This window comes from Bos javanicus, chromosome 24 (assembly GCF_032452875.1).
Source record: "Bos javanicus breed banteng chromosome 24, ARS-OSU_banteng_1.0, whole genome shotgun sequence".
Lineage (NCBI taxonomy): Eukaryota > Metazoa > Chordata > Mammalia > Artiodactyla > Bovidae > Bos > Bos javanicus.
Window position 1 is genome coordinate 7,238,388 of NC_083891.1, and position 15,595 is coordinate 7,253,982.

The window sequence follows — 15,595 nt, forward strand, 5'->3', positions numbered from 1 at the left end:
TTTAAAAATTCCCACCAAATGAAATGTAACTCTCAGTGTTTAAGTTGTGCATATTTTTTCAGTGGGCAGGCCACCTTAGGTCCCAGCTGGTGGGCTCTTGGTTAAATATTCCCTCCTCCCCACTCCCTCGATTTCTTCCTGGTGCCTCTCACTGGCCACAGTCAACTCAGGGCTGGAGGCCCTGCCTGGATGGTGCAGCCTTTCACATGGACAAGTCAGTTACCTGCAGGGTCCAGCAAGTGGAGCGGAGCCACTGGAGGGGCCACGTGGACAGCAACTGGCAGGCTGGCTGCTCCTTCTCTTACTCCCAGACCTCATCCAGCCACCAAGACTTTCTCATTTTCAGAGTGACTCTGACAGACTCACTCTGATTTTGGGCCTTTGCATATACTGTTTCCGGGAGAAGGCAATGGCGCCCCACTCCAGTACTCTTGCCTGGAAAATCCCATGGACGGAGGAGCCTGGTAGGCTGCAGTCCATGGGGTCGCCAAGAGTTGGACACGACTGAGCGACTTCACTTTCACTTTTCACTTTCATGCATTGAGAAGGAAATGGCAACCCACTCCAGTGTTCTTGCCTGGAGAATCCCAGGGATGGGGGAGCCTGGTGGATTGCTGTCTCTGGGGTCGCGCAGAGTCGGACATGACTGAATCGACTTAGCAGTAGCAGTAGCAATATACTGTTTCCAAAAATCACGGCAGATGGTCACTGCAGCCGTGAAATTCAAAGACACTTACTCCTTGGAAGAAAACCTATCACCAACCTAGACAGCATATTAAAAAGCAGAGACATTACTTTGCCAACAAAGGTCTGTCTAGTCAAAGCTATGGTTTTTCCAGTAGTCATGTATAGATGTGAGAGTTGGACTATAAAGAAAGCTGAGCACCGAAGAATTGATGCTTTTGAACTGTGGTGTTGGAGAAGACTCTTGAGAGTCCCTTGGACTGCAAGGAGATCCAACCAGTCCATCCTAAAGGAAATCAGTCCTGGGTGTTCATTGGAAGGACTGATGCTGAAGCTGAAACTCCAATACTTTGGCCACCTGATGCGAAGAACTGACTCATTGGAAAAGAACCTGATGCTGGGAAAGATTGAAGGCAGGAGGAGAAGGGGATGACAGAGGATGAGATGGCTGGATGATATCACCGACTCGATGGACATGAGTTTGAGTAAGCTCCAGGAGTTGGTGATGGACAGGGAGGCCTGGCATGCTGCGGTTCACGGGGTCGCAAAGAGTCGGATATGACTGAGCGACTGGACTGAACTGAACTGAACTGATATACTGTTTTCTCTGGCAGAAATTCCCTCAGCCCTTTTCACTGCATGGAAAACAAACAAACAAAGCTCAAACTCCTACTTATCCCTCAAGATCCAGCTCAAATGTCACCACACCACAAGCGTGTGTTTTTATACACTTGTAGAAGTAGCCGCGGAGAAGGCGATGGCACCCCACTCCAGTATTCTTGCCTGGAAAATCCCATGGACGGAGGAGCCTGGTGGGCTGCAGTCCATGGGGTCGCGAAGAATCGGACACGACTGAGCGACTTCACTTTCACTTTTCACTTTCCTGCATTGGAGAAGGAAATGGCAACCCACTCCAGTGTTCTTGCCTGGAGAATCCCAGGGACGGGGGAACCTGGTGGGCTGCCGTCTATGGGGTCGCACAGAGTCGGACACGACTGAAGCGACTTAGCAGCAGCAGCAGCAGCAGCAGAAGTAGCCGACTTCGAAAAACGGGACAAAGAAACATGAATCCTCAGTCAGCCACTTACTAGTTGATGTGATTGTGTGCCCGAACTTCTCAGATTTTTAAGTGCCTCTCCTTCCCTTCAAAATAAGAATGTGAATTGGTGCCTCGATATCCCTTTTCCCAGGATGAACAGGTCCCCGAGGAAAAGTGTTCTCTAAAATGCAAATCACTTTACAAATTTTATTTTGTTGTCATCGCTTTTGCCATTGCCTGTATATATTTTTTTCTTTCCTATTGAGATCGAAGTGCAGCAGTCAACCTCCGTGGCATTCAAAAAAGAATTCAAACCCCTCCTCAGCCCTTTTCTTTCTACAGCCCCCTTCTCGCCTTTGCACTTCCCCTCCGCCGCACTCACGTCTTTTTCCACTTGTTTACTCTGAATCACGACTTGATGGGTTACATCAACCTGGATGTGTTACATCCCACAGTTAAAGACGTTGGGTCGTTTAGTCACGGGAGGGAGGCAGGTAGGAGTGGGTAATCCTAACACGAGTCTCTTCTCTGGGAGGTGAGAATTCAGACTGGCGCAGTTCTGAGCCAGCCCCTCGCGGAGGCAGGACGTAAGGCGGGGTTGAGTTTCTGCAGAACCCGCGCCGCAGCCCGCGCGGGCAGGCCGGAACCGCGGGCAGGCCGGAACCTCGGACAGGCGGGCGCGGGGGCGGGCCCGGAATTCCGGGAAGAGCGCACTACAGCGCGAAGACTACAACTCCCGAGATGCACAGCGCAAAGCCCGTTCTCTCCCCGCTTGCTCCCTCTTTCTGTCCAGTGCTTATGATGGAGACCACCATCTAAGAACCGCATACTGGTAACCGTGGAGTCCGTATACACTCTCCTGGCAGTGCGGGGGCCGGGGACAGCTCACAGAGTATACCTCTCACTCGTTGGGTCCTTCGCGCACACGGTGCAGAACCCGCCTTCGGAGCGGCCGGGTTTCTCGGGGGGACGGTAATTGTGGCCGGACGCGGTGGCGCGGCGGTTTAATTCTCCGGCGGCGGCCAAGCGAGTGGAGAAGACAAGAGATGGTCCTGACGGGGCTCATCCGGAAACTCGGTAACCGTCCGCGTCCCCCAGCGCCCGGCCGGCCCGGCTGAGGCGGCCGCTCGCCGAGGATGGCCGGGCCACGTTCGCGGAGGCCGGGCCACCCCGGTGACGGCTCCCCGTGGCGGCCGGGCAGCCCCCCGGGGACCCACGTCGGATTCGGTGTAGAGACCCCGGCGTTCGCGTCACGGCCTGCGCGTGTAGACGGAACCGGCTTGTTCCTTTGCCTCTTCAGCCTGCTCCCGCCCCCGGCCTGGATAGTGAAAGCGTTGGGGTGCACCCTCGGCGGGCGGCTCTCGGGGTCGGGAAACAGACGCGTGCTGTGCTGCTTTGACAGGTCACCCGCTGGCCGAGATCCGGGAGCGCGCGCTCAGGAGTATTCTCTGCAAGCTCGAGCACAGCTTGGTCTGCGGCGCGGACCTGGCTTCGCACAGGCTGCTGTTTCTCCACTTGCTGGAATGGTTCAATTTCCCGTCCGTCCCAGTGAAGGACGAGGTCCTGGGTCTGCTGAGCAGACTGGTTAAGGTTAGCATCCCTTCGAAATGCGCAAGTGTTCCGTAGTCGATTAGTTGGAGCTTCTGTTGAAAATTATTAACTAAAAAAAAAAAAAGAATAACAACTGGAGATGTTGAATTTTAATTCATCAGGGTATATAATGTTCCTCCTTTTCTCTTATGTGTGATGTTGACCCTCACAGTGTCTCTCATATGCTCTGAAGTTAACACGGTTTCTGAGTTCAGGGATGTCCCCCCTTTTTTTTTTGGCATCATCTTGGGAGGTTAATATTTGTCATGCTGTTTTCCCTTATGGTCTGTTGTTTACATGTTAAAAATTAGAGGTACTTTTGTATAAAAGAGAGCACATGAAAGATGATGTTACAGATCCCGATGATAGCACAAATGTTGTTTTGTTTTGTTTTTTTTCTCCCCATACCTGGTTTTCAGATTATTTTTCTGTCTTGAGAGTAGTTAGTTGTCAGGGTCGAATAGCTGAGTGCTAGTTTAAGGTTTCTAAACTTTATAAATCACGTGCAGTTGTAGGGGGTACTTATTACTTTGGCATCCTGTGAGTGGTTGGAGGTAGGAAAGGATAGGGCCACTGTCAGTGGAGAGAAGTAATCAGTTTAATAAAAGTAGGAATTGATAATGTGCATTTCTAATTTCATTGGGCTTTTCTCTCGTCAGTCTTACCGAATATTTTATATATGTCTGTATAAATATCTCTGTGTCATGTACATTAGTGCAAGTTTTATGTTTTAAAAAAGGAACATCTGATATACCAAAACTAGGTTCATGTTTTAATTGCTGTAACATAAAGTCTAGAGATTTTGATATTTGTAGTTTTTCTCAAGATTCTCCTCTTCTGATTGCAGTATCCTCTAGCAGTGCAGCATTTGGTTGATCTTGGCGCGGTCGAATTCTTATCTAAACTTCGCCCTAATGTGGAGCCGAATCTGCAGGCAGAAATTGATGGCATACTGGATGGACTTTTTAGTCTTCCTTCAGAAGTTCCTGAAATGTATTCTTCATCTTACCAGACCAGTCAAACTGGTAACTCTCTGAAATCAATCTGATGAAGTCAATTAATCATTCTGTTAATATATTGGTTCTAATGGTTAATTCTAAGGAAAAGGAACTTGATGGTGATGATGGTAGTTGCTCTGTCATGTCTGACTCTTTGTGGCCCCACGGACTATAGCACACCAGGGTCCTCTGTCTATGGGATTCTAAACCCTTCCCCACTCCCCCATCCCACAGCTTACTTTTCTTGTGTTAATTTATATGAATTTGACCATAACTCTTCTCCTCTAACATTATACAGGGACTTACTGTAGGTCAAATGGTAAAGAATCTGCCTGCAGTGCAGGAGACCCAGGTTCAGTCTCTGGGTTGGAAGATCCTTTGGAGAAGGAAATGGCAACCCACTCCAGTATTCTTGCCTGGAGAATCCCATGGACAGAGGAGCCTGGCGGGTTACAGTCCGTGGGGTCACAAAGAGTCAGACCTGACTGAGCAACTAACACCACCAGTATTATAAAGAGGAGGACAGTTGTGTAATTTTGCCTTTTTGGTTGAGGCAAGTGACTTTCTTTTTGTGAGACTACTTTGACCAATTGTCTTTTAAACGATAAGAAATATTCATTGAGCACTCATTACTATGTGGTGGGCATTGTTTTAAATGTTTTATACTTTCATTTTGGGACTGTGTTCTTCATATAGTGATAATATCTGCCCCACTCATGATTTTGTTATGGGATACAATCAAAACGAGCTACACATTTAGTACATCTGCTAAAATCAGAATCAAAGAGACTAGATTTATGTCCCAGGTCTGCCACTAGTTGCGCGGTTTTGGCTAAGGGCCTCAGTCCCTCCAGGCTTTGTTTTCTCCTCCAGAAATTGGTACAATAAACGAGAACATCTTACAAGATTTTTGTGAGGGTTAAGTGAGATAGTACTTAGCATAGAGCCCGTCTATTAAGCCCAGAACTCCTATTTGATGTCCAGTAGTTCCTTGCTCATGGAAAACATTTAAATTGATTTGAATAAAAGCAAGTGCTCTTGAAATTTATGAAAAGTATAAGATTTTCATACTCTGGAGTATAAAATTTAAGTAGAAGTATAAACAAATGTGTTTTGCTCATTTAATCTGTTAGACTCGATGTTTCTGTATGCCAGTGCTCTGCTGTCCCTGCTGTGACCCTCGGGCCCATTCTCAACAGGAAATAACAATAGCAGCTGCCATTTACTGAATTCTTGTGTGATTGTGATTTTTAACAGTGTATTTTAGAATTTCTTTGTAAGACATAACAAAGAAAGGATAATCTTATATTATGAATTTTCAACCTAGTTCCTGCAGGTGAGAATAGAGGAGTGGTCGTGGGCTAATTTGTAGTTATCTGTATCAGTCTGAGGACCACTGGCGTGAAAACTGCAAATGGAAAATTACAAAATTGAGTTTTAGCCTTTTCTTTGTTCTCAGTCTCATTATAACTGAAGTGCTGAATATGCAATCGTGTATGATAGGGGATAGTCACAGTTACTGAAAGGTAGTACTGACTCTTGCTTTGGCAACTTTTTTCTTAAAAATCATGAATGAAAATTGAACTGATGGGGAACTATGTAGAGTAAAAGAGGAGAGAGATGGACTAAGAAGCAGAGGTGAACAGTCCTTGAATTAATCCTTGCAGCAAATTCTTTATGTACATTGTGCATGTTTTCATTCTAAGAAATAATTGTAATTACTTAACAGTAAAAGAAGAAACTCTCTGAGTTTGAAATTGACTCAGCAGTCACTTTTTTTTTCCTCTTTAGGAGGACGGATTATTCAGAGAAACACAACTGCGTTTTTTTCTAGTTTTTAAAATGATCCAGAAACTTAGTTAATATATGAAAAGAGCAAGTTTCACTTTCAGCAAGTAATGCACCAATAATATATATATTTTCTTTTCAGATTTGCTGCAACAACCTGAAATCTTAACAGGATATTTTCCTCAAGACAAAAGTACTTTGCAGCAGACAGAAATACCTTCACGACCTGTGGGTGAGTGTCTGTGGTGAAGTAGATACTGTTGACCTGGGAAATTGGAACATAATATACTTTTTCTCATTGTTCTGAAGACATGTTGTGGTCATACTTAAATGTTTCAGCACCAAACTGTTTACTTCCTCTAATTAGATTAGGATAGTCTAAAGGGTCCAACTTAATTGTTCTTCCTGCCTTTGAGCCGCAGTGTGGGTTGGTAATGGTGGTCGAGGTCCTTGGCGCTTGTTGAGTGGGGAGTCTCTGTCAGGGGCTGAGCTGTGCCCCGTGCACGTCACCCGTGAATTCTCCAGCTCACCCAGCAGGACTGTCCATCCAGTGACGCAAGCCAAAGACTCTGGATCACTTTTGTTTCTCCCTTTGTCGTTATCCCCACATCCAGTTGACCTGCGAGTTCTGATTTAGAGCCTCTCCCGGGAACCTCATCCAGAATAGTCTCTGCTCTCATGCCACCTCCTCAAAGAGGCCTTCCTGAGGACTCCAGCCAGGATCACCTTTTCTCTGTCTTTGGTTTTCTCCTTACATGTGTTTATTAAATTGTGTGTTTATTTACGTCTTGTTTGTGTCCCTTGTTGTAAGCTTAATGGCAGCCACAAGTACTGCTTCGTCCAGTGTGGGTGTGGGGAACAGTGCCAGAAATGCACCAGGTGTTCAGTATGTATTTCTTGAACGAATGAGTGAATCTTCACGGAGTCCCAGGTTGATACTCTTAATAACCCCATTTTACCAGTGAGGACCTTTGGACTTAGAAAAGGATAAAATCTTTGTACTAGATGACACAGTTAGGGCACGGTTAAGTGAGCACGAACTTTTTATTTTATTGCCTGTGAAGTTGAAATGAAAAGGCTGTTTCCAGCGATGTTTCTGTGGACATCAAGTATTCAGAGCAATTCAGTTTGGAAGCCCTCTGTAACAGAAAAGATTTCGTAGAAATTCTCAGATTGAGTACAGTGTAAGAAGGAACAGAAGACTTGCTCAGCTGTTAAAATACTTGGCCTTTCCTTTCTCTAAAAGTTGTGTTAGATTTCTTGGGAGCTCAGGTTTGATATGGTAGTTCTTTGTGTTTGTGGCTGAGAGGCTTACTGTAGTGACGGCCGGAGACATCTGAAGGGAGTGTCTCCAGGGCTGGGAAGGCTGGGTGTTTGAGTGAAGCTGTTGAAAGCATCCAGGAAGACTGAGATGATGACGCATTCTTGTGTGAGTTGTAGTTTGTGGATTTGATGGTGTGGCTTCTTTTAGACGCATCTTTATGTCCTTCCCAACTCTTGCTTTTCCCTTAGACGGTAAACCCTGCTTTTATGTTAACAGTTTTGAAGGAAGCAACTGTGCTGTGTTTGGGAATTTAATAATATCATTACCTGAATTTAGCAAACCCATGCTCTTTTCAAAGCATGTGGCAGAAAGACTATTTGCCATTTGGAAGGGCTTATGTGTTGCCACCTTAAGTTGTACACTAGAAGATCTGTTTAAAAGTAATTTGAAGGAGGGTAGTATAAAATTGCATTCGGGTTTCTCGGATTTCTTTTAATCTTGTTTGAGCACTGATATTTGATCTTTAACCTTATGGTCTTCAAGTCATCCTCAAAGTGTAACCATTAAAATATCGAACCCTATTTATGATATTTGAACTTGACTTACTAAATACAGTGTATGATTACATTTATATCATTTTTAATTACTATAGTTAGAGATCTCCAAATACCAGTTTCTTTTTTGTTTAAGGTCTCTGTTCTGGGTAGCCACGTGGTAGAATAAATAATTGATGCTATAAATGTCATTCATTATTGGTTTCTAAAAATAATAGGCATTCTGTTTAAATTGTGAAAAGAGATCTGTTATTTATTCTTTGAGAAGACAAATTTGCAGCTGATCTTTTTGACATACTTCAGGGAACCGTGAGCTGTAACTTTATTTGGGGACTTGTTTTGAAGGCAAAGCGTTCCTCGGGACATTGCAAATCTGTCCACGTTGCCTCCTTCCCTGCCTTATGTTTTGCTCTTCCATCAGCAGCAAATCCGACCACGAAGTGTTTGAAGTTTTCTACTTTCCCCTGGCTCCCACTGACCGCAGCTGACAGACACGTTCTCTCGTCCAACGAAAGGTACTGTGCCCGATGCATGGCAGGTGTTTTGGCTTCTGGTATTTATAGCCATGAAGTCTGAGAGTTATTACTATACAGTTTCATCAGGAGAAAAAAAGATTCTAAAAGTGGCTGTGGTTGGTAGTAATGGGAATATATGAATGATTTTCAGTATTTCAAAAGGCAAGCCAGAAAATTCCCCTTGGCTTTTAATTAGGCTTCACATCAAGTTTCTTTTATGTGCTTGGAATCCTGTGCACGCTTTGGTGACATGAATCATCTCTTATCAACCAGATTATCTGGCCGTTGCTTAGGCCCTTGGTGTATAAAAATGGAGCAATTAAACATAAATGCAGTCTTTTTAGTAGACAGTATATTTCAAAACATGGACTCTGTTAGGGGAAGGTTGGGGACCTCTGATCTGATCTTATGTAGTGGATTTTATTTGGTCATTACTCCTCAAAATAGAGAAATGATATCTAGAAGTTTGGAGAGTGTTTTAAAGTCTAGTTTCACTTTTTGCTAAAACTTAATTTCAGTGAATGCTACACCAAATGTGTTGTCTGCCTTGTTTTGGTGAGAGTCTGAAAAATAAAGACCAACTTCTAGAGTTCAGACCAAATAGGGGGATGCTATTAAGTGACTTCTGATGATGGCCCTTCCAGGCCTGCAGTGAATTCTCTTGGAACAACATACTGAAGAGGTTGCATGCAGCTGGGGTTGGGCCCGGGTGGCATTGATCTGTCAGTTCTGTTTTGGTTGCTAAGGAGGGATATGGTCTCTAGGGGGCGCGTGTGGGTGGTGAATGGTGGACTGGAGCTGGACTGCCTGTGGGTTTGGTTTCTTGGGGTGAGAGGTGAACAGCTGCTGTCTTGCTGGGGAGGCAAGTGCTGTCAGAGAAGTTGAGGGGTGTGGTCTCCATGGGACAAGAGAGGAGTACCAGCTTGATTCCCCCCAAGTAGGGAAGAGCAGTAAGGAATCTAATGCCTAGAATTTAATTCTGAACCTACTATGATTTCCTCTGTCTTATTTCCTAATTCATTTAGCAGACTTCATTGACCTCATTTCATGGCATTGTGATGGTCCCTGGGCACACAGTGGTGGGCACTGTGATGCCCCTGCTCTTGAGGAGGGCCCGGGGGCTGCGAAGTTGACAGGCAGTAGCCGCAGCGCAAATTCTGGGCACGAGAAAGAACACCTTCCCCAGGCTTGCTCATTGGTTAGCGAGGGGAGCTGGGAAGGTTTCCCAGGGGACGATGTGTCGGCCGAGACCTGAAGGGTTCTGATAGGGCCATTATGCCTGGTTCCTTAGAATCTGGCATGGGTAAACAGTTCTTAAAAATAAAGACTGTATTTTGTATATTTTGCAGCTCTTTAAGAAGTAGTAACCATACTGTAATCTGGAACACCTGTGAACTGTTGAAAGACGTTATCATGCAAGATTTTCCTGCTGAGATATTCCTTCAAAGGCCAAAAATTGTTCAGGTGCGTTTCCTCTGCATTGTTTTATTAGATTTTGCAATAGGGGACTTTCTGCAGTGAAGCACATGGTGCAAAGTAGGGGTCCTTGGGAGGCAGGTTTACACTCTCAGGTTTAGATAATGAGCTACCGGGCTTTTCAGACCCGTTATTCTCTAACGTGGACAGAGGTTGTCCTCCTGATAGGAGGTGGTCTCATTTGGCACACTCAGTCCAGGTTGGCCACCGTGGCCTCACCATTGATGGATCACTTGAAGGGGAGGGCAGACGTGGGGCGCTGCGGTTGGGCGCCGTGACCAGTCCCGTCAGTGAGACCCGAGTCACTCTGAGCGCGTGGGCTCTAACACACAGTGCCAGCTGCTGGGAACGGCAGAGGTGAGCGGTGTGGCTGTCTTCTAGGTGCCGGACTGCAGCCTGCCGCACGCGTGTGCAGCAGAGACGCTGGAGCCTGCGCTGGGCTGCAGCCTGTCCACAGCGTCCGGTCAGGCCCGGCCCCCTTGCTCCACACTCACCAGGCTGAGATGGTGCTGTGAGTGGCAGCTGTGAATACATGCTGTCCCAGCTCTGAGTGATAGCAGAGGAGCAGCTGTTAATCATCAAAACATGCCAAATGATTTAGCTGTTTGATATGCAAAAGGCTTGCTGTACTTAAAAAAATACTCTGTAACAGTGTCTTGAATGGGGACTGTTTCCTGTGTTCTTCGGGATAGATACTCAACTAACAGTTCAGATATGAGAAACGCTGACTGTTCCCTTTAAATTTGATCTTCTACCCATCTTCCAGCAGTATGCTAAGTCGTTTTTACCCGTTTCTGCTGCTTCTCTCCTATAAATATTTGGCACCTTATTGTGATTCCTTTGATTGTCCATTTAACCTTGCGTAAGCTCCACGTCCGTCTTTGCAGTCGAGCACTTTGTTCCCGTGGTCATTTTCCTCACTCTTCATTTCAGAGCCTTTTATCTCTGTTGAAACTGGCCTTTGGAGGAGACGGGAAGCATCGTCTGGCATTACAGTCAGTGTCCTGCCTGCAGCAGCTGTGCACGTGTTTAAGAAACAGACTCAATTTCCACAGAGATCCAAGTTTCTTCTCTAATAAACAAGGTATTTCTGTTTGTTTATTCCTTGTGCACTGGCGGTATTTGTAGATTCTTCCAAGAGCTCCCCATTGTACTTACTGTCAGGCTTACTGTGTGTGTACAAAGCGGAAACGCCCCATCCTGAGTGTTTATCAAATCATAATCTTTGAAAACAGCGTGTTAATGAGGGAAGCACTCATGAGCCCATCCCCTTTTTTTTCTTTAAACAGAATGAACTCATTAACTTTTTTTTTTTTAATTTGTTTGTTTGGCTGTGTCTGGTCGTAGCTGTATTTCTGTTTGTTTTTTTTGGCTGTGTCCGGTCGTAGTTTAGCACGCGGGGTTTTCCTCATCACGTGGGACCTTGGGATCTTTTGTCGCAGTGCGTGGACGCTCTCGTTGTGGCTTGCGGGCTCAGTTCTTGCAGCACACTGGCTTAGTTTCGCCCTGGCATGTGGGATCTTAATTGCCCGACCAGGGAGGGAACCCGCGTCCCTGCATTGCCAGGTGATTCTTGGGCCGCCAGGGAAGTCCCCGCGTCCTCTTTTTTGATATGAGACGGCTGCACTGTGTTTTTCTCCCATGCATGCAGTGGCGACAACTGAGGACTGGGATTGTAAATCCAGCTGATCACGTGGGGCTTTGGGCATTTTAGCAAGTTATACATTGTGTTAAGAAATTGTTCGGTTTGAAAAATACCTGTCTGTATTACGGAAACTATTTTAATGCAACTTGTGATGTAGGCGGTGTTTTCTGTTAATGTGGTAGCAGCGCCAGACTTCTCAGGGAAAGAGCACCACCTAATGGCCACCAGGAGTACTGGGCTGGCCTTGTCACACCTGCACTTCAGTTCAGGGTTCTGTGTTCTTACGCAGTATGCATTGAAAGTTGAATGCTTAATTACAGTGACTTGTCATGCTTCATAGTTAAGCCCTATTTTGTTGAGAGCATCACTGATCCTGTGCTACTTGAATACTTATGCTTTATATTAGCTTTATTATGGACCTCAGGGGACATGGAGTTTGCTTAGTAATATTCTTGAGAGCTTGCGGGTACCCCATAGTTCATCAGAGAAAGAGTTAAATGCAATTTGGTTGGTTAAAGTAGTGGATAAATCAGAAGACTTACTCATCTATTAAATAATGTTTATCACCGCTTCTGTGCCTACCAGTGCTTGTGGGCAGGGGTACCTCTCGTCAGATCGGGGGTGGCGGTACCTCTCGTCAGATCAGCGGCGGCAGTACGTTAGAAGTGAAGCACACAGTCCGTGTACTGTGCTTGAATCATCCCGAAACCATCCATCCACCCGTGGCCTCCCATCCTGCAAAAACTGTCTCCCACGAAACCGGCTCCTGGTGCCAGACAGGTTGGGGACCACAGCTCTAGGGGGCGAGACACTGAACAGGGCAGGTGTGGCGCCGCCTGATGGAGCTTATGCTGTGGAAGGCTGGTACAGGCCGCAAACGCAGGAGTGTTCAGGTAGGACGTGCCCGAAGGGGATAGGAAGGGTGCTGTGACAGAACGTGACCCGGGAGACGGGTCACCTGGGTAGGATGGTCAGGGAGGGCCTCCAGGAGGAGGTGGCCTGACAGTGAGCGGGAACCTCCATTCCAAGGGCTGCAGGAGGAGAATTCAGGGAGGCCAGAGGCTCGGCACCCCATTCCAGTACTCTTGCCTGGAAAATCCCATGGACCGAGGAGCCTGGTAGGCTGTAGTCCATGGGGAGTCGCTAAGAGTAGGACACGACTGAGTGACTTCACTTTCACTTTTCACTTTCACGCATTGGAGAAGGAAACGGCAATCCACTCCAGCATTCTTGCCTGGAGAATCCTGGGGACGGGGGAGCCTGGTGGGCTGCCGTCTATGGGGTCGCACAGAGTTGGACATGACTGAAGCGACTTAGCAGCAGCAGCAGCAGTAGAGGCCTCAGGCATGAGGGCGACCTGCTCGAGGAGTAGACTTCAGGCTGGAGTGAGTGAGGTGGTTAACCGGGCGCAGGTGCAGGAGGGGAAGGCGGGAGGTGGCCTGGGGCAGCGGGTACTGGGAGTTGCAGCTCTTGGTATGACTTTGTATTTTCTTTGAAGTGCAGTGAGAAGCTCTTGGAGAGTTGTTATTGTTCCTCCCTCCACACATGTCTTTGTTTTACCTAATTCTTTAAAAAAACTACGGTGAAACACACACCGCATAAACTCTGCCGTTATGAACATGCAGTTCGATGCCTGCATTGCATTCACGCTGTTGTCCCCTCCTCACCGTCATGTGTTTCCAGGCCTTTTTCTTCATCCTAAACGGAGACTCTGTAAGCACAGCAGAATCCCCATTTCCCCTTCCCTCTGCAACCCCAGTAATCTCTAATCTATTTTCTGGCTGGGTTCTTCATTTAAGTGGGATCGTATAATATTTGGCTGATTTCATTTAGTTTAGTGTTTTCAGGGTTCATCCATGTTGTCAGAACTTTATTCACTTTTACGACCTAATAATATTTTATTGTATGTACACACCACATTTTATTTATTCATTCATCTGTGGATGGATGTGGGGTTTGTTCCCAGCTTCTGACTATTGAATAATGCTCTAGTGAACATTGGCATATCTGTTCAAGTCCTTGTTTTCAGTTCTTCTGGGTGTATACCCAAGAATAGACATACTGGGTCATGTGCTAATTCTGTTTATCTCTGTGTGTGTGTGCATGCTCAGTCGTGTCTGAGTCTTTGCTACCCTATGGACTGTAGCCAGCCAGGCTCCTCTGTTCATGGGATTTTCCAGGCAAGTGTACTGGAGTGGGTAGCCATTCCCTTCTCCAGGGGATCTTTGACCCAGGGATCAAATCTGTCTCCTGCGTTAGCAGGCAGATTCTTTACTGCTGAGCCACCCGGGAAGCCCTTAGTTTTCTGAAGAACCACCAAAATATTTTCCACAGTGGCTGTACAATTTTACATTCCCACCAGCAGTGTATGAGGCTTCCAGTTTCTCCACAGCCTCTCCAACACTTTTTTATTTTTAATCATAATCATCTTAGTAGGAGTGAGGTGGTATCTCATTGTGGTTTTGATTTGTATTTCCCTAATGATTATTAATTAATGACTAGTGATTCTCTCGGAGAAGGCAATGGCACCCCACTCCAGTACTCTTGCCTGGAAAATCCCATGGATGGAGGAGCCTGGTAGGCTGCAGTCCATGGGGTCGCTACGAGTCGGACACGACTGAGCAACTTCACTTTCACTTTTCACTTTCACACATTGGAGAAGGAAATGGCAACCCGCTCCAGTATTCTTGCCTGGAGAATCCCAGGGACAGGGGAGCCTGGTGGGCCGCCGTCAATGGGGTCACACAGAGTTGGACACGACTGAAGCGACTTAGCAGCAGCAGCAGCAGCAGCAGTGATTCTCTAGTGACTTTTCATGTGCTTATTGGCCACTGATAGATTTTTAGAGAAATGTCCATCAAAGTTTTTTGCTCATTTTTAAGTTGGGATATTTGACTTTTTTTTATTGTGAGTTTTGGGAGTTATTTATATATCCTGGATATTAAATCCTTAGGAGGTGTTTGACTTGCGAATATTTTATCCCATTCTGTAGGTTGTTGCTTTGTTGATAATGTCCTTTGATGCATGAAAGTTTTAAGTTTTGATGAAGTCCAGTTTATCTCTGTTTTCTTTGGTTGTTTGTGTTTTTGCTGTCTTATCTAAAAATTCGTTACAAATCCAAGGTCATGAGGATTCACCCCTATGTTTTCTGCTAAAGAGCTTTATGGTTTTAACTCATATTTTGGTTATTGATTCATTTTGAGTTCATTTTTGCACATGGTTTGAGGTATGGTCTCTAAGAGGGCTTTAAGCAGGAGAGTAGATGGTTTGGTTTCTGATGTTGTAGGTGAACGGTGCTGGCTAGAAGGTTCTGTGTAATCAGGTCAGTTTTATATGAACTTCATGTGCTAAGGGAGCACTGCATAAAAGTTTGACCTTCACTTTTACCTCAGAGAAGCATTTCTACTATTTTCATTTTTTTTTTAAATGACAAAAAGCTCATAATCAATCGTTTGTGTATACCAGGGAGTAATTTTATTCTTTTCCCCCTCAGATGCCGTGTCCCAGAACTCTTCCCTGTCTTACTGTCCTGATGCCAGGGCGGCTCCGCATTCCCAGAACCCGTCTCCCGGAAGCAGCAGCCCGCGGCCCTCCGTGGTGGGGCGCACGGGCCAGCGGCCCCGGGGGGATGGCCAGGACTGGGACGCCGCGTCCTCCAGGTGACCGGGGCCGAGGGAGCTCGAGCGCGTGTGTCAGTGCTAGAGGGAGATCGCCTTTCTCTTCTGTCTTATCTTTTGATAAGACAGGTGTTATCAAAACACATTAACTCAGGTGTTGGCCTTGTGTTAACCAGTGGCTTTCATACTTTTTTGACCATGACCTCCAGTAAGAAATAAGTATTATACTGCAACCCAGCACTCGGAGCACAGACATATACCCCGAGTGTGTGTGTGCGCGTGTGTATGCGTGTGTGCCCCTGTGTCTGTACACCAAAACAAAATGTTCACAGAACTCTTCTCTGATTTTGCATGTTACAGAGTGAATTGCATTATTTGTTCATTTCTATTTCATCAAGAAAATGATGATTCTGACCCACTGAATG

At 46.0% G+C, this 15,595-nt stretch overlaps 1 protein-coding gene across 3 annotated transcripts in view; it reads left to right on the forward strand.

Annotated features, from left to right (window-relative positions):
• The first annotated feature begins 472 nt into the window (after positions 1-472).
• Positions 473-15,595, forward strand: part of RTTN (rotatin) — a 121,473-nt gene continuing 106,350 nt past the window's right edge. The window contains exons 1-8 of one of the 3 annotated variants that reach the window (XR_009733208.1): positions 473-2,800; positions 3,126-3,313; positions 4,161-4,338; positions 6,242-6,331; positions 8,339-8,432; positions 9,782-9,896; positions 10,842-10,992; positions 15,047-15,212. Coding sequence is in view for 2 of the 3 variants with exons in the window: in XM_061399551.1 (XP_061255535.1) it covers positions 2,770-2,800; positions 3,126-3,313; positions 4,161-4,338; positions 6,242-6,331; positions 8,339-8,432; positions 9,782-9,896; positions 10,842-10,992; positions 15,047-15,212 (1,013 nt within the window). In the remaining variant the exon portion in view is untranslated. The remainder of the gene's footprint in view (positions 2,801-3,125; positions 3,314-4,160; positions 4,339-6,241; positions 6,332-8,338; positions 8,433-9,781; positions 9,897-10,841; positions 10,993-15,046; positions 15,213-15,595) is intronic. The other 2 variants (XM_061399551.1, XM_061399552.1) reach the window with 2 other exon arrangements.